Below are 21,821 nucleotides of genomic sequence, written 5' to 3'. Positions count from 1 at the left end.
TATACTGTAATATTATATGTAATATATAACATATAATTAATATTATTATATGGTATTATTATTAGTATTATATTGTGTAACATAATATTAGTATCAATATTATATGTATATACAATATATTATATTATTAAAACTGATATAAAAATATATTATAAAACTGAGGGCAGGGGCCAGGTAAATGACCTTGGAGGGCCGCATCCGGCCCCCGGGCCTTAGTTTGGGGACCCCTGCTCTAGTGTATCACAGGGACAGAAAATGAGGTAAAATCTTCTGAACAGGGTTACAGACACCAAAACAAACACCACTAGAGTGCTATCCAAAGCTTTGGATAACGGCAATGGGTTAAACAGCTTGAATTAAAATAGCTATCACATCTTGTTTCTTCATTACAGTACAAGCCTACACTATTCTTTTGCAGCTGTTTGACGACAGCCCAGGTTCCTAATCTTCTATCTGCTGCCAATATCTAGTTCCATTCTGTCTTGAGCATGAAAAAATATTATGTAGCACCTGTGAAAGAGGCAAAGATTTGGCACAAAAAGTTAAAAGGAGCCAGGACTGGGCTAATCACTTTTGAGTCCCAGCAAAGCCTACTATCCCATCTCCTCTTTTCTAATTATCATAAAGTAATCTTTTGGGGGGAAATCAGTTGGAAGTCAACAAGCTAAAACTGGAAAGAGGTTGCGTGTTTTAAGTGCCTGGAGTCAGTCCAAAGAGATCAGCTGTCTGTTCCTGTATCTCAATGTTCTGTAATAGCCATCATAGGACCCACACAGTCACCATTGTTTCCAAAACATATCTGAACTTGTTCCTTCCCAGAACCAAGTAAATAGGAACACTGATATAGGTGTATTTGTTAACATGCAGGCCTGGTAGCAGAAGTCTACAACTAATCAGAATGGCTATATTGGGTAGCAACACACAGGTTCTGGGGCACTCACAATAAAAATAATTTCTGGGTAACAGACATATAGATAGTTGGTCTCATTTCCCATCAGAAAGGGGGAAAATCCTCCAGCCAGATATATAATCTTCAGAGTTGCTTATTTTGTGCATCAGATAACTGGTTAGGCTTGTTTTATTAGGATTAAGCAACTCAAGTTCTATAATATGTTGGTTTATCGGCTTATAGGATTAGGGAGAAAAAATAAGTGACTGTCTAATAGGATAGAAAACAGCTGTGTTGCTTCAATATTGTGTATCACATATGTTAAAAAATTAAGATCAGATACATTTGTGATGAACTCAAGATATCTTCCTTAAGTAGACAGAAATATATATGCAAATACCTGATTTGCCCCCTCCGTTTTGTGCCAGTTCTGCATGTGGAAACACATTCTGTACACCTGCCAGGATTCTCTGAAGTATGTTTTCAAGCAATGGTTTTGAAATGTTGGAAAGTGCTTGGCCAGGTGAGGTCACCGCTCTCTGAGAAGCAGGTATCATCTTCTGCATAGCCATCACAAAATCCTTAGCTGTTATGTTAATAGAAGAAATATCCAGCTGCAACTTGGTGCTGCTGGTATATATCTGAGGATAACGCCGACGCAAGGCACACAGAGCTGCTTCAGCACATATGGACTTTATGTCAGCACCACAATACCCTAAAAGAGAAAAGAAAAGGCATAAGAATAAGACTTAAAGTCCATGCAACTGTAACATGTCAAAACTCAATACGGTTCCCTCCCATCTGAAACAGCATCTATCAAAGATATGCACTTGAATATGCAGACTTTTTCATACGATTTCAATCAGCAGAGCATGCTTTTCATCTCTCAACAATACCATCCACTTTTCAACTGTGAGAAAAATCACTGAAACAAACTTTTAGATAGTTCCTTCTTTCCCAAGCAATTTAGATAGTTTTGTCCAAACCTTTAAAAACTTTGGTACTAAACCTTTCAGAGGGATTTTATAAGAAATAAATACGTTCTAAGAGACCTCACAAATCCTAGATTGAAACATTGGGAATTGTGGTACTTACATTAAGATTGAGCAAAATATTGCACCTAGTATTGGGAAAAATCTATGAACTACACCTTAGGTATTCAGGGAAAATATGGGCAACTTTGTAGGGCCAGAAAGTTATTTTCCACACAGCCCAATGTATATATGCTCACAGAAAACAGCAATGGAGGAACCCTCTGGAGCATGAAAAAAGAAATCCCCAGGGCTGCATTAAATCTGTAGGTTTATCATCCCTCATTTAGAGAGTTTCAAATAATGGGCAGTGACAGGACAGTCGAAAGTCTAAAATTTGGAAGTACTGTGTCATATAGTATAGTATAAAAATAAACATGGCTTGGAGTACTCTGTATCTCAGCTCATTTTGAATGTAAAATTATTTTCCGTTTTGTCCCTTGGTCACTGAGCATGCACAGTCCCATCTGGACTGCTTTCTGGTATGTGCTATTCATATTTCTTTCCACACAACTTATTTCTGCACTGATAGGAACTTTTGCCCAATCCTATGATTTCCTTCCTGTCCAACTTTCTACTGTGTTATAAGCAATTCAAACTATAATATTCAGCTGTTCTTTATAAAAGAAAAACAGCAATATTTTTTTCCAGTAAGAGTATACAGGACTAAGCTTCCCAACCAATGGATAAAAAATACTGCACCAGAGATACATTTCCAGATTCTTAATTTGACTTTTCCATCCTTACCAACACATTTTTCAGCTAACTCTTCAAGAAACATTTGTGATGGTTTAGGGGACCATTCCTGTGTGTGAATCTCAAGGATCTCTTTTCTTGCCTAGAAATAAATGAATTAAAGTTTAATAGTAACAACAACATAAATCCACAAGATTTTAAAATTGTTATCTATACATCTTCAATTCAATGTATTCCAATCTTTTTAAAGTTAGGCCAACAGATAGCTCTCAACATTAACAATATTTACAAGTAACTAAATTTTGAATCAGGAAATATTAAGAAGAGAACACTGAAATGTATATCCCCATGTTCTTAATACGAGTTTTCTTCCATTGTATTAAAACATCAGAACCATTTTCAACGTTTTTCAACTGGAAAGAAAAGGAATGGTTGTGAACTGTTACCAATTTTATTCATCAATTTGTCATGTATAAATATCTTGAATCTATACTATAGTTCAAACAAATGTTGCACATTCAAGCTATTGTGAATGCAAAACTGAAATTGAACTAAATAAACATTTCCTTTTCTTTTTTGTTAATTTTCAAGGTTTTTTATTATTATTTTATTTCTATACTTCCCAATCCCCAATACTTATAAAGCATTATAAAAATACAAGACTGCCCATTATATTACTTCTACATTATTCTAATTGTATTTGTTGCATATACAGGTAGTCCCTAAGTTACAAACATTCGACTCAGTTACAAACTCAGTTACAAATGGGGGTGAGACAACAGGAAGTGAGAGAAATCTACCCCTAGAAAGAGAAATTCACTCCAGAAAGAGTTAACATGGGAAAAATGTTCCCATGTGGCTCCAATCCCCTATTTTTCTGCAACTTCTCAAACAGGTTAGAGATTCTATTAATTCTAAGTAGTCTGAGTGGACAGTAGTACCATCTATGCATAATTTTCTGAGTATTTTCTCTCAGTTGTGCTGATTGATTTATATTCTTGGGTTTTCCAAATTGAATTCCATTGTTTCTCATCTATTTTAACTTCTAAATCCGATTTCCATACTATTCTCAATCCATTTAATGATCCAAATTTTACTTTCTTAATTGACTGATATATTTTTGAGACTTGTCCTTTGATTTATCACTGCAAATTAATTCAAATAATGTTAGCGCACTTGGGAGGGGGCTTCGTTTTGGATATTTTTCTGTGATGTGTTTATTTGTACCAATTGCCACCAAGAACAATTAATTTATTTTTCAATTGTTTCAAGAGTTGGATATAGTAATAAGAATAAGTAGTTTATTGTATAAATCTTTCTCCTCTCAACCTTTAGATTGATTATATAAATTTGTGTTAAAAATTAGTGTTTTAAAAATGGGCAAGGGGGTAATGGAGATGGAGAAAGTAATTTCTTATATTTGAACCATATTTTATAAGTCCTCAGTAAAGGGATTATGTAGTTTTACATTTCTTTTAGCAACTTTATCTACAAACATACTTGTCATCTTTTAACGCTTTACCTTTTTCATCCAAGCAATAGTTGTTATTCTGGACAAACTTCCCTAGTTGAAGAACTGCATCATAAAATAGTTTCAAATTTGGTATTGCTATGATTTCTCTTGAAATGTTAGTATATGTAGAGCTTATTTAATACACTTAAAAAAATTCCTCCTGCAATAAAATTTTCAATATAGTTTTACCATTTCTTAATTTTTATATGTCTATTTTTTAAAGGAATTACACAAAATAAAAATAAAAACATTTCCTTTTCTTGGGCGCTTAATGCTTTAGTAGTTAAATCACAATACCTCATTGATCCTAGATAAGTTATAACAACAATTCAAAAGCAAAACTGTGTTACTTACATCTTTATCTGGCAAAGTGAAAAGGAATTCTCTGTCAAATCGTCCAGGCCTTCTCAAGGCAGGATCTATTGAATCCAATCTATTGGTAGCTCCAATTACCACAATCTCTCCTCTGCTGTCTAAGCCATCCATCAGTGCAAGCAATGTAGATACAATGGAACTTAAGGGGAAAAAGATAATTTTTTTAAAATCTATTTTATTATTTGAATCCCACTCTGTAACTCATGCATAACCTAGGACACAAATAGAAGAGACCATTATTCATATTTTTATGAATAAATCAAGTGCCCCCAAAATTGATTCTAGAACATTGAGGCTCATTTCTTCCTGGGCCAGTAAAGAGGAAGAGATAAATCAATAAATAAAATGTATGAAGTATATAGCGGAAAGCATTTCAGTTACTGTAACAGAATTTCCAAGCCAAGTCTGTACAGTAACTGAACAACCAAAATATTTTAAGTAGTAAACACAAAAACCGCTGTGAAAATTGGTTATTTGTAGTTCAGGACTGATTCCTAATCAACGGAATCACATTAGAATTTCATACCAGAAAAATGCTTTCCCCATAGGATAGCAGTTTTTGAAAAGTGTTATCATCAGATTTAAAACACTTGCTGTCATGGAGAATTCCAGTGCCATACCACAAAGGTAACAAAGGCATTCCAGTTTTAAACTGGATAGCAACTGCAAATCTGTACTTGGTCACAAATTAATAAAATGAGCTAAACTTAATTGGGTGACATAATAGAAATATTGCATTAATAATAATAATAATAATAATAATAATAATAATAATAAATTTATTTATATCCCGCCCCTTCTCCCCAAAGGGACTCAGCTTACAACAAAAAAAATACCATATACATAATACTCAACCAACCAAGACAACAAAATTCATCAATCAACTAATCAGCAAATCATGATAAACAAAAATAAAACAGTAATAGATATATTAATTTTAACAACAAAATCACAATAAATATAAACTATATGATATTTAAGACATGTTATACACAAGAGGCAAAAACCAGCTTTTACGGTATTAATAAAATAGACTCCAGTTAATATTAAGATCAATTAAAAACTCCATAATAAAGACTGCCAGGCACTCCTGCCTCTATCTGAATCTTGTAGGGCACCTTGGGTTTGGGGTTTTATATATTCAAATATTTATATGTTTGTATTACCTGTCAGAAATTATGATTAATCAAATGGCCAGAATATAGCCAAATATGAAGTCCATACCTATGAATCTGATCTTGTCTACTGGACCGTACAGGCGCAAGACCATCAATCTCATCAAAGAATATAATTGAAGGACGCATCTGATAGGCCTACAAGGAAAGCTCAAATAAGTACTGGGTAAAAACCACACAGAACATAACCCAGGAAGAAAGAAAGCCAAACTACCTGATCAAATAACAGACGGAGTTGTCGTTCAGATTCTCCTACCCATTTACTAAGGCAGTCAGCACCTTTTCTCATGAAAAAGGCTATTCTTCTGTCACCCTGACTGCATTCATTAGCAAGTGCTCTGGCAACAAGAGTTTTTCCAGTACCCGGTGGCCCATAGAAGAGGCACCCCCTGAAAGAATTGAGAATGAAAAATTGTGTTTAACAAAATTGCTTCAGCCTCTAAAATACAGCATACAACAACTATTTCATCATGATCACTATTGCTATCGTCATCATCATCAATACAATTTCCACTGCTCTCTATCTTGTTCAATTAATTCCCAGGAATTATAATACAAGTAATAACATAACAGTCCTGTTGGAACAGAACAAAGATCTATCGAGCCTTGCTTCCCACAAATTTCAACCTTGCTTTTGGACCATTTTGGATTTCCGGATGAAGGAGATTCAAGCTCTACTAAGTACACAAATGGTCATTTTGCAAACAACGGTGGCTTCCTGCTGCTTTCACTCACTGCACAGTTCAAAGAGAAGGTGCATTTATACACAGATGTTTAACTACATGAAAGTAATCTTGTACAAAAGGTCTCAAAATACTGAAAAGGTTCAAGTTTCAGATTTACTTATGGTTTACTGGCACTCTAGAAACAAAACATTTATTTCAATACTACCTTGGAGGTTGAATTTTGAATCTTTCGAAGACTTCTGGATAAAGCAGTGGAAAAACCACCATCTCCTTTAAAGCTGAAATATGGCTAGAGAGTCCACCCACACAATCAAATCGTACCTATAATAGGAAAACAGAGTTGGCAATTAAAAAAAAAAACCAACAAAAAATGATAGTGAACTCAAAATTGTTTGCTGCAGTATCCAAGAATCAGACAAGTTCACTGGTTCCACACAAATTATCAAAACGTTTTGAGGAGAAAGTTTTATAATTTAAGGAGTGATAAAATACTCAATACCTTCTGATATTAAACACTTACAGAAGAGTCTATTTGCATTGGATCAACATCAGCCAGACTTGCTCCAATTTTCATTCGATCCTTATGAATTCCTTTAAGCTCATCCTTTCTAAAGTTTAGTGGAAGGCATCTAATTCAAAAATTGAGAATTGTTGAAAGCGACATATGATTAATAACTGTGTAATGCAATTTGTTCCAATTTAGCAAACAAATATGCACAGTACCAGGTGATGCAACGTCAGGTTAGAAAAGTATCTCCTTTTAACCTTAAACATTGCAGAACATCACTTAAATGAAAACATCTAGTCGCCACATAACACCATATTTATTTGAATGTAATGCTTACCTTTTTTTACTACATTACATTGCTCAAAATTTGGGTGCACATTAGATTTGTGTAATATGGTAACTACTTTTTGCGTTTTGGGGTTTTGAAAATTGAGGTGAACATTAGATTCAATGGAGTATTACACTCAAGTTTATAGTCTTTGTATAAAAATATGTATATTATGACACTTTAGAGCAACAGTGATAGAATACCTGCTTAATGCTTTGCTCCGACTTCGTTTCTTACGTCTTTCAAAATGCTGTTCATCATCAGAGGATGATGATGACGATGTGGAATCACTATTATGTATTGCATGCTTTCGCCTGTTTTAGAGATAAATATTATAAATATGCATCTGTACTAAGAAATAAAACCCAATTAATTTTCAGCAAATAAAACTCATTCCATATGTTAGCAAAGAAGGTATACTGCAGGTGGGTAAATGTATCAAAGAGAAGTACTACACCATTTGAGAAAGTTCTAGAAACCCCAAATAGCATGCGAAATATGTGATTGTGAAGATTATAGTCCAAAACATGGGCTAAAGCCCTAGCTCTGCTATAAGTGATTTTTTCTGGTTGAGTAACTCAGAAGAGATGCTACCAGAGTAGTAACAGAGCACAAACCTGTTAATTTTTTTACAGTAAGGGCTCCTTGGTCCTGTAGGGCTAAAGGAAAACCTTCGTCTTGCTGGAGATGCTGCTTCAGGATAAAATAATTTGGGCTTCCTTTGAAGTCTGGGCTCTGTTAATAAAAGAAAACGAACTGAACCTCTTCACTTATATTGCATTAAATGACAATGCATATGACAACATTCATCTTGTTTGCCATGAAATAACATTTCAGAATGTTAGTCAGATCCACTTAGTTCTAAATTTAATAATGTTAATGTATTACTTTGATTATTATTTGCATAATCTCTTGACAAAGTATAAGTGGGAAAATAAATAGAATTTATGATAGGATTTACATGTCCCAAGTATAACATTCACAGGGAGAAATGCCTTCTGGGTGATGATTGGGGGGGGGGGGGGGAGTGAACCTACTTTCCGGTGAGGGTTGATAGTGCACAACAGTTTTTCGTTGTCTAAGATCATAGCGCTTTTGATTATCTACTGCATCCTCATCTTCTTGGTCTTCACCCTCTTCTGAAGATTCTAATGATCACAGAACAGTTTTCTTTAGTTTTAAAAAAACAATCTCTTACCACATTTACTAACGCTGCAAACTTTAATGCTAAAATATTGTCAGTCTTGAGACTAGCAACAACATTAATTAAAGTAAAACTTGTAATACATTTTTGTCATTATTTTATGACACTGCAATCCTGTACTGGCATGCTCAGAAGTTTCACTACATTAAATGAGAAAGTAGCAATGATGGATGCCAAACAGGTTGTACTCAGCTCCTTTTTTACAGCCACCCATATCTTCCATGTTAAATATATTTAAAGTCAAACACAGAAAACTGGTGGAACGATCCTTGGTAAATTTCAGCAACATCTTGTCAAAAGCGAAGAGATGGAGACAAGGAAGGCAAGGAGGATAAGCTACTATCTGAAAAACTGCCTTATCATAGGAGGCATAAGCATTCGTAAATGGAGGAAGGCAATGGAGGCCCCATGGTATGGACTTAGAACGAGCTGGAAGCATTGTGATGTTAAGATGACAAGGGAGGTATGAGCCAAGGCTACTGGCAAGAAAGGGAGCCTCTAGCATGCACATTGGGTGTTTGTATATTAAGATATCTCCAGGTCTTGCAGCGCTAACTCCTGTAAAAGTGTAGGGTCAATTGTAATAGAAAATAATTTTTAAAACACCCCATTACAACAACCTGCACTTCCATCCTGGTTATCAGTGGTTTCTTCATCAGTCCTTTGGACTGCTCTTTTTGGTTTTCCTCTTGAGTATACATTAAGACTTTCCTAGAAATGAAAGGAGATGTCATTCAACTAACTATACATCACACATCAAAGGCGTAAGACCATCAACACGAATTCATGACAAATGAAGCTTTAAGGCTAGTCCCAATATCAAAAGCGTATACTGTAGTCATAATTTAAGCTTCCAATAACTATATAATTCAAAGCCGGATGAATCTTGCAAGCAAGAATAATATCACTTACCTCTTCTCTATCATTGAACACCCCAAGGTCTTCCAAGCCCATTATTCGTCGCCTGCGCATCTTCTTCATGTCATCCATTTTTTGAAGCACAGCTTCAGCAGTGCTATAGTGTGCAAGATAATATTTAATAGAATACAATTAAAGCAAATAGAAAAAACATCAAATAAAAATTAGTTAACCCAGCCTGCTACAGTGCTAAGTCTGTGAAAATGTAATAGGGTATGGAATGCATCACATTAGCATAGCCTTTTACAGAAATATTGTCTCATGGTGAAATATTAGACATTTTTGATCAGAGGTCTTTACATAGATCCTTGTTTATATGTAATTTATCATTAGTGGTAAATACACATCTATTTTGCCTTGTGTACATGGAACAGGAACCATGCACCAACTAGAACTTTATTTTGTATATTCAGAATATGTGCCTAGAACAATCTACTAGGATGAAAATTAGATATGGAAAAATACAGAACCGCATTCAGTTCAGGTAGATTTGGGATATGCCCCAATGAAAGAGGGATTTCTACAAAAATTTATTAGTTTTGGTGGAGACACTATGCCTCCTTCCAAATTATTCACTGTGGTAATCAGGATGGGTCAGAAATCTGAATAATTTGGAAGGAGGCATAGTGTCTCCACCAAAACTAATAAATTTTTCCCAAGCTCAGTTTATCAAGATGGGGAGAAGAAGAATTAATTCTGTAAGCTGCAGCACTAATTGCAATGAATGGTTGACCAATGTTCTTCAAATCCAGTATTTAGGAGATGCTGACACAATGTACTAAGCAGATAATCCAGTTATTTCTGCTTGTTTTCTTACAATAACAGGAAGTGTTAGTGTTTCAAGAATGCGGGATCCAGAAGAATGGAGCGTGATTATGGTGCAAATTGTGCAAAAACAAAACATCTCTAGCACCGATCCTTCCAAACTTCTGCAAATTTCCTGCTTAGGGCACAGCACATTTTAATAGAAATGGTCAAAAACAATGAAGGGAAAAAGGTGAACTAAACAAATAACACTCCAAATCCTACATCATCTCATCTGAAACACTGCATTTTCTTTAATCTGGACCACCACTATTTTATAGGCCATTTTTTATAACGACTCTATGTGCTTTTCATGAGACTGCCCTTCAAAATGACTCAGAAGCTGCAGCCAGGGCTATACAGAAAAGCAAAAGTTAACAAAAGTACCACACAGACATCATATTATAGTGGTTCGTTCCCAATATGCTTCTCTAAATAGAAAAAAACTTACTTTGTAATAAGCTTGTCAAACAAAACTGATTGATTCATAGTACTATAGCGGCTTTGTCTAATTCTACAACTACGACGGACTTCAACATCTCCATTTTCTTCAGCAGCATGCTTGCGGGGCTTTGCAGTTTTCAGAGACCTGGTGACGCTTCCTAGAGTTGAAAAAAAATCAAATCATGCTGATTTTTAAGGTCCCATCCCCCATACCAGAAGAGTGAACAAACGTAGTGACCCACTAGATCAGTGGTTCCCAATCTTTGGTCCTCCAGGTATTTTGGACTTCAACTTCCAGAAATCCCAGCCATCTTACCAGCTATTGAGAACTGTGGGAGCTGAACTCCAAATACCCGGAGGACCAAATGTTGGGAACCACTGCACTAGATCCTTCTACATCCATTTCATTTTGGAAAATCAGAATATTGATGATCTACTACTTACTTTCTTCACACTCTTCATTCTTTGCATCAGCTTGCAGTCTAGCCAACTGCCTGCACAGAAGCAAATACATTTTAAGATCAAACATGATTTATAGTCACATCTGTTTTAAAATACCTTCATTAGCTTTCTGTGATCACTCAAAGATTCAATTCAAAGTGCTAGTGGCTGTTTTTAATACCTAAATTTATATCGTGTAGTATTTTGTTGGAGCATTGCAACTCATATCCAATTATCCATCTACTTGTGCACTAAAATGTATGTCTGAATGGCTCCTAATGCCACTGTAATTGGTAGCAAAGCAAGTAAAGGCCAAGGAGCGAGACTTTTTATGGCAGCTTTCTGCCTGTGAATTCTCTCACAAAGGAAACTTCCTGGAGCCTATACTATTATTACTACAAGACCAGATAAAAACCTTTCTGTTTTCTAAAACTATAATACTGACTTTTTGGTACTTTTAAGCTGTCATTTTTTGGGAGCTGCTTTACTGTGACATGCCATTTCGCTTTTTTAAATACTCATATTTCATTTTATTCCTTTATTCCAAATATGATGCAGCGCAATTCATAATACTTACAGTCCATCTGCTAAACAGACTGCTTCTACAGGTGTGCCAAGTCAAATATCCACTGTTTGAGAGGCAGGAGGAAAGAGTTTGCAAATCTGATTTTGTCAGTTCTTTTAATATTCTTGGGTGTAGTTCATGTGGCCCTGGAGATTTGAATTTATTCACAATATCGAGGTTGTACTATCTCTTTCTCTGTTGTGTGCTGTCTTCCCTACAGCCTCATCTAATGAACATAGTTTTCCTATTTGGAAAAGGCCCAAATGAAAGTGTTGAGCTATTCTACTTTTTCTCTGCTTCCTATTAGCATTTTGCCATATTCTTCAGGTAGTGGCTCTACCATTCCCTGGTTCTTGCTTTTGCCAAAGACATAATTCTTTTTATTGTCTTTGACCTCTCCAGCAAACTCGTTGACTGCCTGTACTTTAGCATTTCTGACTTTCTCATTACATGCACCAGCTATTCATTTGATTTTCTCTTTGTTGATTTCCTCATTTCTATTTCTTGTACATATATCTTTTAAATCCTAGCCAAGCTGAAAGTTCTTTTGATATCCACCATGGTTTCTTTAAATACCTCCCATTTGTCCTCTTCATTATTGTGCATTCAATATCTCAATTTAAGAACTTCCTGTTCATTATGAACACCCTTCTGTTTTAGTACTAGTATTCCTGACCACAAGATCACACTGTTTCACTAAGCTTACTGGAATATTTATTTAATATAATTTCCATCCTGGCTATCTTGTAGTATGGGGACACCCCCCACCCCCACCCCACCTCAAACAAAAGCTTTCTTAAAAGTCTGGAATTATGCCTGTCTGCCCCTTTCCATAGTATAACACATTCCAAGAGAACATGGTTACACCCAAATAAGAAACCCACCACTCCCAATCCATTATCCAGGTCATTACTACTGGTTAGGATCGAATCTAAAATAGTTAAACCCCTTCTTGGCTCTTTTTCACTTTCTGAATAATGAAACTCTCCAAAGCAAAAAATTTGTTGGACCTTACATTATTGGCAGAGTTTGACTTCCAACATATACCAAATAGTTGAAATCTCCCATTGGTACTTTCTGAATGAATGGTCATCTGTCCCTGGAAGCCATAATCCAAATCCCCCAGTCTGGCTTGGGGATTTGTAGTAGACTCCCACAATGACATCGCTGTTGTTTTCTCTTCCCCGTAATTTTAATACAAAGCTCTCAACTTGGCTTCCAGGATTTAATTAATGGATTTTTTTTTCACAAGTGTAAATTACTACTACTACTTTCCAGTTTGATTTATTTCTCTGAAATAGGTTATATCCCTCTATTACTGCAATCCACGAATTCTGTACTGGGTAAGTGCGAAGAGCAAAGCTGACAGTAAATAGGAAAGTAAATGAGCCTTCCTCAGCATTTATCACCACATCTTACAAAAAAAAGTCTATACATTTGATTACTATTAAAGACACCATGAGAAAAAATGGATTATCTCTAGCAGGTCTGAAATATTTTTTGCAAACCTTAATCTGATATGATTGCTTTATTTCTCAAGTGCTTATTGTTAGTTTTGGAGAAAAACAATGTTGAAATATGTTGAAATGCCTTTCTCTCTATATGCTATGGGGATGTGTGAAGCTATTCTCATTATTTTCATATTATTTCTGCTTCTACTACATTTTGTTAAAAAAGCAATACAGGCAGTCTCCGAGTTACAAACATCCGACTCATAGTTAAGAACAGGGCTCAGAAAACAGGAAGTGAAAGAAATCTACTCCTAGGAAGGGAAATTCATTCCTGTAAGTTATTGTGACATTTCATAAATTTTCATTGTGAAGCATCATCTAGATTACAGCTTCTTAAGCTTTTTCATTAAGGACTCCTTTACATGACCTTGGGTATAGATATTTAGTAGTAGTAAATCAGCATTTGCAAGATTGGCTGATTTTCTTTGTTATGAAATACAGCTAATTGCACAGGAGTTCTATACCATTTTGTCTGGATTAACCAAACCATTAAGCACTGACACTCAAACTGCAGGTGATTATAAGAAGCTAGATACAGTTCAGATAGCAGATCACAAGATCTGGTAGTGTTGGAAATGGGACCCTTTAGTGCTTCTTTGGAGAATCTCAAAGAACGAGGGCATTCAAAGCCAATGAGGGGCAGCCAGCGCTACCTGCACCTTCTCCTTCCCAGAGGACACATAAGTCCATAATTCTGTCTACATCTAGTGTTACATTTCTGAGATTTTAATAAGACCTTACCATACAATATAGCAAAATACAATACAAATGTAGAAAGAAATAATTGATACAGTAGAGTCTCACTTATCCAACATAAACAGGCCGGCAGAACGTTGGATAACTGAATATGTTGGCTAATAAGGAGAGATTAAGGGGAAGCCTATTAGACATCAAAATAGGTTATGATTTTACAAATTAAGCACCAAAACATCATGTTATACAACAAATTTGACAGAAAAAGTAGTTCAATACGCAGTAATGCTACATAGTAATTACTGTATTTACGAATTTAGCACCAAAATATCACCATGTATTGAAAACATTGACTACAAAAATGTGTTGGATAATCCAGAATGTTGGATAAGCGAGTGTTGGATAAGTGAGACTCTACTGTAGTTGGAAAATATGTCCTATCACAGCAGAACATTAAGCCATGTTTTAACAAATGAATTGTAGAAATGGGGACAATTACCTTGTAAAGTGTTTCCTATTGATACCATTCTCACTTAGCATTGATACATCTTTGTCAAAACCGGAGTCTGAATACTGTTGACTATTCTTTCTCATAGAGTGTCTTGTAAAATGTTCACATTCTTTGTCAGAGGAAAACTCCTGAAGAAGGTAAATAAAACTATTAAAACACGTATTTGACAATTTAGAAGCTATGATACTGATCTGCTGTTTATGATCTTTTCCAGTATTATGGGTGAAGGGAGTGGGCAAAAAGAGGAGGCAAACAAGCAAGCAAAGGAAAGCTCTTATTTTTGGAATGAGGAGAAATCCAAATATTTTTGATGGGGACATGTGGTTGGAAAGTTCTAGACAGGAGGCCATTGTCAGGCTAAAACATGGAGGAAACAGAATGGTGTCCATTTTGTTAGACTCCAAGGTCAAAAGGGAGTATTTTATTGCCCCATCAATTTAGTTAATATAGAGAACATTGTACAGAAAATTAGATTACACTCAAAGAAAGAACTGCGAGGTGAAAACCTTAAAATTTTATATATGCAATGATACCCATACTAACAGGAAATGGCAAAAACTTGGAACAACTACTGTTGAAAGTTGGAAGTTAAGAACTGAAAGGCAAGGTTACAGTTCAATATAAGAAAACAAAAATAATGCATACAGATGACTTAACACACATGAAAAATAGATGAAGATGTCATCAAGTTCTGTATCTTTGCTCAGTTATAAATTAAAATAGGGACTGTAGTGAAACAATCAGAATGAGACTAAAGCCTTGAAGTAACAATTAATGATTATATATACATACACATACACACACATATAAATAAAATCAAAATCACCCATGCCATATTTCTAATTTGTATGTAGGGTTTTAAAAGCTGGCAGCAAAAGAGATCAACTCATTTGAAATGTGATACTAAAGGATAAATCTAAAGATACCGTGTCTTGTTGAAATAAAAGCCAAGATGGTTAAAACGAAGCTCTCATCTTTTGGCTGTACCATGAGGGCATGCCTCATTACAAAACTTGTAAAGGCAATAGGAAAACAAGAAGACTTGCACTATTGGTGGATTGATTCAATCAAGGCCATGACATTGAGTTTGCAAGTCCTGAATATGACAATGAATGCATTCCTTGGAGGCCTCTTTTTCATAGGATCACTAAACTGAAGTTGATACATAGCAATTTGGACAAGTGGGTTTGTGGGAGAGATGGTAGGTGCAGATGAGGCAAACTTCATGAGCACTTGAGATTGTATATAAGCGTCTCCCTTTGAAGACTGCTCACACAGGAAGCTACCAATGTTTGTAACCTATTTCTAACAAGCTTCTTTAAGTATGTGACTTTTCTATGTGGAAAAAAAAAGAAAAAAACCAATTTCTCTACTTCCACTTTATAAACTGGGATTAGCAGAAAAAAGTGGCAGAAATGCTTCTAAACATAAATGTCACACATAAAAGCCAGGAAAACACAGCTAAATCCAGATACATGAGGTGAGTATTGTGTTACCATGTCTTCCCAGGTAACAGGGTTGGGGGAGGTGTGTTTGTTACTAGATTTGCTAACTTGCTTTTTAAAGCAGCGGGGGAGGGGGGCATTAAAAACACGTTTGGATTGTCTCTGCAGAGGCTGGACGGCCATCTGCCAGGAGGGTTTAGATTATGTCTTATTTATAATTGTCATATTTACACCCCACTTCATATCTCCTGAAGGAAACTCAAAGTACAGTAGAGTCTCACTTATCCAACATTCACTTATCCAACGTTCTGGATCATCCAACGCATTTTGGTAGTCAATGTTTTCAATACATCATGATATTTTGGTGCTAAATTCGTAAATACAGTAATTACTACATGGCATTACTGCGTATTGAACTACTTTTTCTGTCAAATTTGTTGTATAACATGATGTTTTGGTGCTTAATTTGTAAAACTATAACCTAATTTGATGTTTAATAGGCTTTTCCTTAATGCCTCCTTATTATCCAACATATTCGCTTATCCAACATTCTGCCGGTCCGTTTATGTTGGATAAGTGAGACTCTACTGTATCTTTCTGCTGAGATCAAATGACCATCTGTCGAGGGGATATGGAGTGTGTCTTTCCGCAGAAGCAAGCCATGTCTGGAGGATTTGGATTGTGTCTTTGTGCAAAGACTGGAAGATCAAGGCATGAGCAAACATGGGCCCTTCGAGTGTTTTGGACTTCAGCTCCAATTCCTAACATCGGATATTGTGGGAGTTGACGTCCAAAACACCTGGAGGACCCAAGTTTGCCTATGCCTGGTCTGGACCCCTGTTCTTAACTGAGTCATTTGTAAGTCAGATGTTTGTAACTTGGGGACTGCTTGTACTCATTTTGTGTGACTTTTTTCCAGTGTGCTGGATGTGTGATTCCTCTTATGCAGAGTATTTGTTTTAATAAATATTTGCCATCAAGACAACTTCAATTTATGGCTACCCTGGGAGTAAGAGATCTCCGAGAGACCCTTTCGTCAACTCCCCTGTTCAGGTCTTGCACAATCATGAGAATGGCTTCCTTGACTGAATCAATCCACTATAGTTTGGTCTTCCTATTTTCCTACTGCTTTCGCCTTTTCTGAGTATTATCTTCTTTTCCAGGGATACATCCAAGCTGTGACAGCCTCAAGGTAGTCCTTTTGGCTTTTGGTGACAGTTAAGACTCTAAAGGCCCTTTCTTTTTTTGTAGAACTCTCCTCAAGCACCAAATGCGAAGATGTGCAATGGATCAAAACATCTGCCAGGAGGGCCTGGATTGTGTCTTTTGGCTGAGACTAGATGACCATCTGTTATGAGGGTTTGGATTGCGTCTTATTATATTTATACTCTGCTTTATCTCTCCCAAAGGAGACTCAAAGTGTCGTTCTGCTGGGATGAAATGACCATCTGTTAGGAGGGTTTGGATCATGTCTTTCTGTGTCTTTTTGCAGACCAGATGTCCACTTGCCAGGAGGTCTTGGACTGTTTATTTCTGCTGAGACCAGATGACTATCTGTCAGGAGGGTTTGAATTCTGCCTTTCTGCAGAGATCTAATGACCATCTGTCAGGAGGGTTTGGATTGTGTCTTTCTGGCCATGTCAGGAATGTTTGGATTGTGTTTTTCTGCAGAGACCAGATGACATCTGTCAGGAGGGCTTGGATTGTATTTTACAGCAGAGAACAGCTGACCATCTGTCAGGAGAGTTTGGATGGTGTCTTTCTGCAAAGACCAGATGACTATCTGTCAGAAGGGTTCGCATTGTGTCTTTCTGCTGAGACCAGATGACCATCTGTCAGGAGGGTTCCCATTGTGTCTTTCCGCTGAGACCAGATGACTATCTATCAGGAGGGTTTGGACTGTGTCTTTCTGCAGGGGCTGGAGAATCCAGGCCTGGGCACACTTGGACCCTCCCGAGTGTTTTGGACTCCAACTCCCACAATCCCCAACAGCCTCACCCCCCCCCCATCCGCTGGGGATTGTGGGAGTTGGAGTCCATATCACCCGGAGGGTCCAAGTGTGCCCAAGCCTGGTCGAACGAATTGCTGACGGGGAAAGTGCTGGAGGCCCGGCTCGAGGCGCACTCACCGCCATGCTGTCCCGGGTGTGATCGGGGCCTCCTTTCCCGGCGGAGTGCCCTCCGTCTCCCTCTCCGCGCTCCGCCACCTCCAAGGAGAGGAACTCCGAGCTGGACTCCATCTCCTCGAAGAGAGTCCTGCCGCGCTTCCTGCCTCTCGGGGTCGTGGCCACGCCGCCTCCATCGTGAGCCTCTGGCCGGCTTGAGCCCCCCGAACCGCTCCGGAGCATCACCATGGCTTTGCCGGAGCGGCTACTAAGCACAACCGGACTCTCCGCCAACTTCTTCCTTCTGTCAGCCAGCTCCGAATTCTGGCGCCACAGAGCAGGATGGGCCGAATCACCAACCGTCTTCCCTGTAGATCCCTCCGCGCCTCGTCTCATTCTCCCTCATGCGATAACTAATATACACAGGAGGCGGCTTTCAACCGTCCCCTTTCCCATCCAGGCACGAAACTACTTCCCCGTTTTGATCAATGAGCCTAAAAAGTAGAATCACTGCGGGACTATTTTTATCGTCCGGAAAGTAGTCCCGCCCTGGCGGAAGGACATTATGTTTGAGAGTTCCATTCTTCGTTTTTGGCGCCTTGCAGCGTTCGAGAGGCAGTGATGTTTTGCTGCGCTGTGATTGGCTCGCAGACAGCGCGCCGTTTCCCTGTCTCTGTCCAGGCGGCGTTCAAATAGAAAAGTCTTAAAGCGACAGGCGCTTTTTTCCCCCTCCCCTTGCTCCCAATACAAAACATGGGTGATTTTTGTCCTAGCGGCGTCCAAATACGAAGCTCTTAAAGCGACAGGCGCATCATTTCCCAACTCAAAACGAGATGGAATAGCAGGGCTTTTTTTAAAAGGAAACCAAACCAACGAATGAGTTGTAGTAATATCAAAAGGCATCAAGACGGGTAAAAGACTACCACTCCTAGAGGAATCCTATACACCTGGCCTAGCTAACCTAAAAGCATCAGATTTTTGAAACTATTTATTTATTGTGTTGTCGAAGGCTTTCATGGCCGGACTCACTGGGTTAATGTGAGTTTTCCGGACTGTATGTTCCAGAAGCATTTTCTCCTGATGTTTCGCCTGTATCTATGGCAGGCATCTTCAGGAGTTGTGAGGTCTGTTAGAAACTAGGCAAGTGGGATGTCCAGAGTGGGAGAAAGAATTCTCGTCTGTTTGAGGCAAATGTGAATGTTGCAAATAGCCAACTTGATTAGCACTGAATGACCTTGTAGCCTCAAAGCCTGGCTGCTTCCTGCCTGTGGGAATCCTTTGTTAGAAGGTGTTAGCTGGCCCTGATTGTTTCATGCACGGAATTCCCGTTTTCTGTGTGTTGTTGTTTTTTATTTAATTATTGGATTTATACCCTGCCTTCCTCCCAGATTTCAGACCCCTACAATTGCTAGGTGCTGGGGGCTATATTTCAGAGGAAAAAATTGAAAAAATATATAAAAATATATTCACAATAATATATAATAATTATAACATATTGTATATACATATAATATTCATAATATTATATTGTAATACGATATAATACTAATAATACGATATAATAATATTAATTATATATTATATTTTACATGTAATATTACTAATAATATTACAATATATTGATACAGTACAATATAGTAATTTATTACCAGTATTGTACTATGCTAATAATATAATATTGTATGTAAATTTAATTTGTAAGCCGCTCTGAGTCCCCTTCGTGGTGAGAAGGGTGGCATATAAATGTAGCAAATAAATAAATAATAAAATAATGTATTGGGTATCATTTTCCCCAAAACCCCTTAAGCAGAGCTCATTCCCTTTCTTAAAGAATATGGCTATTATTATTATTATTATTATTATTATTATTAACCATTGTTATAGGTAACTTCACCTTGGTCCAGGCGTGCTTCAAAGCAGTGGCAGAGTTTGTAAAGTCTCCAAAAGGAAAGCCAGATGGTTATTACTGGGTTGCTGGCTATTATTGAAGGTATTATTATTATGGAAAGCCATTCTTACAGATAAATTTACCTGTGTCAAGGAGTACTTCAAAGCAGTTGCAGTCTGTAATGTCAAAAAGAAAGCCAGCTCTCTCTTCCAGAAGTTATTTCCCCTTTGGAGACCATTGCAATACTTGCAACTTCATCAAGAGGTGGGACTTTCCTCAACATCTTTGCAAAGAAAAGCTTCACCTGTCTGATGAAATAGTGCTGCTGCCTTGCCAAACTACAACTCCCAGGATGCTCTCTCTCTCAGGGTACATCCATATACTATAGAATTATTACAGTTTGACACCACTTTAATTGCCTTGGCTCAGTGTTTTGGGATACTTGGATTTGTAGTTTGGCAAATAAGAAAAGCTAGTAAAACTAGCTACTCCCAGATATATATATTACATATTATTTTAATTTCTGTTCTGTGTATTTCAATATGTATCATATAAAAATACATTTTAATATGTACCTTTTATAAAAAAAATACATTTTAACATGTGTATTTATAAAATGTTTACAATATTTATGTATATTTTAACAAGCAGAGGCGGATGAGGAACAAATTTACACTATGTAACAAAATTTGAAAAAAAATGTGTTCCTCATTTGAAAGTATTACTTCTTGTTTAATTGTGGCGTCCTTATTTTAAAGGTTTTTGTAGCTGCTACAAACTATATTTGCTTGGTTGAGACTCACTGAGATATTCATTGAAAAATTAGAGCAAAATGTGCTGCAGGATGTCCCACAAAAAGAAAGTTCAAAGGCTATTCAATGCTAATCATGGTGGCCAATTGCAACATTCACACCTGCCTCAAACAGACAAGAGTTGGGGTTATTGTATGTTTTCCGGGCTGTATGGCCATGTTCCAAAAGTATTCTCTCCTGACGTTTCGCCCATATCTATGGCAGGCATCCTCAGAGGTTGTGAGGTATGGAGAAACTAAGCAGGATGCCTGCCATAGATGTGGGCGAAACGTCAGGAGAGAATACATGGCCATACTTACTTTACTTAGGTGATCCCTCGTAGCTCAAGGAGGATTGTCCTCCATCTCTGGTGTCTTGGGGGTGGGTTCTTAGGTGGCTGAAGAGACCTATTCTTGATCTGCATGTTCTACTGCAGTGAGGACATCGGTTTCCAGATGGAAGGCGGTCCCGGTCAGGGTTGGCTTGACGGGCCTTCCTCTTGGCACGCTTCTCCCTTAAGCCCTCTGTTCGTGCCTCTTCGAACTCCACAGCACTGCTGGTCACAGCTGACCTCCAATTAGAGCACTCAAGGGCCAAGGCTTCCCAGTTCTCTGTGTCTATGCCACAGTTTTTAAGGTTGGCTTTAAGCCCATGTTTAAATCTCTTTTCCTGCCCACCAACATTACGTTTCCCATTCTTGAGTTCGGAGTAGAGTAGCTGCTTTGGGAGATGGTGATCGGGCATTCAGACAACGTGGCCAGTCCAGCGGAGTTGATGGTGCAGGAGCATCGCTTCAATGCTGGTGGTCTTTTCTTCCTCAAGCATGCTGACATTTGTCCGCCTGTCTTCCCAAGAGATTTGCAGGATTTTTCTGAGGCAACGCTGATGGAAACGCTCCAGGAGTTGAGTGTGACGTCTGTAGACGTCCACGTTTCGCAGGCGTAGAGCAGGGTTGGGAGGACGATGGCTTTATAAACAAGCATCTTAGTATCTCTACGGATGTCCCGGTCATCAAACACTCTGTGCTACATACGGAAAAATGCTGCACTCGCAGAGCTCAGGCGGTGTTGTATTTCAGTGTCGATGTTGACTTTTGTGGAGAGGTGGCGGAAATGGTCAACGTTTTCTAATGTGACACCATTACGTTGTATTCCTGGCATTGCAGAGGGATTCGCTGGTGCCTGTTGGAGGAGCACTTTGGTTTTCTCGATGTTCAATGAGAGGCCGAGCTTCTCGTATGCTTCTGCGAGTGGCTTGTAGGTCTTCTTCTGAGTGCACACAGACTATGTTGTCATCGGCAT

At 37.7% G+C, this 21,821-nt stretch overlaps 1 protein-coding gene across 2 annotated transcripts in view; it reads right to left on the bottom strand.

Moving 5' to 3' along the window:
• atad2 (ATPase family AAA domain containing 2) overlaps positions 1-20,014 on the bottom strand; it is a 33,974-nt gene extending 13,960 nt beyond the window's left edge. Inside the window, exons 1-16 of one of the 2 annotated variants that reach the window (XM_008108228.3) lie at positions 19,873-20,014; positions 14,281-14,420; positions 11,016-11,065; positions 10,579-10,729; positions 9,318-9,420; positions 9,026-9,116; positions 8,239-8,349; positions 7,819-7,936; positions 7,405-7,515; positions 6,886-6,994; positions 6,571-6,686; positions 5,894-6,068; positions 5,729-5,817; positions 4,484-4,643; positions 2,668-2,758; positions 1,290-1,604 (exon numbers count right to left, since the gene is read on the bottom strand). In XM_008108228.3, the coding sequence (XP_008106435.2) occupies positions 1,290-1,604; positions 2,668-2,758; positions 4,484-4,643; positions 5,729-5,817; positions 5,894-6,068; positions 6,571-6,686; positions 6,886-6,994; positions 7,405-7,515; positions 7,819-7,936; positions 8,239-8,349; positions 9,026-9,116; positions 9,318-9,420; positions 10,579-10,729; positions 11,016-11,065; positions 14,281-14,375 (1,885 nt within the window). In that variant the 5' untranslated portion in view covers positions 14,376-14,420; positions 19,873-20,014. Of the gene's footprint in view, positions 1-1,289; positions 1,605-2,667; positions 2,759-4,483; positions 4,644-5,728; positions 5,818-5,893; positions 6,069-6,570; positions 6,687-6,885; positions 6,995-7,404; positions 7,516-7,818; positions 7,937-8,238; positions 8,350-9,025; positions 9,117-9,317; positions 9,421-10,578; positions 10,730-11,015; positions 11,066-14,280; positions 14,421-17,865; positions 18,278-19,872 lie in introns of those variants that run through there. The other variant, XM_008108227.3, reaches the window with a different exon arrangement.
• Between the last annotated feature and the right edge of the window lie 1,807 nt (positions 20,015-21,821).

Source organism: Anolis carolinensis, chromosome 4 (assembly GCF_035594765.1).
Source record: "Anolis carolinensis isolate JA03-04 chromosome 4, rAnoCar3.1.pri, whole genome shotgun sequence".
NCBI lineage: Eukaryota > Metazoa > Chordata > Lepidosauria > Squamata > Dactyloidae > Anolis > Anolis carolinensis.
The sequence above is the reverse complement of the archived record's forward strand: the minus strand, read 5'-3'. Positions and strand labels throughout refer to the sequence as shown.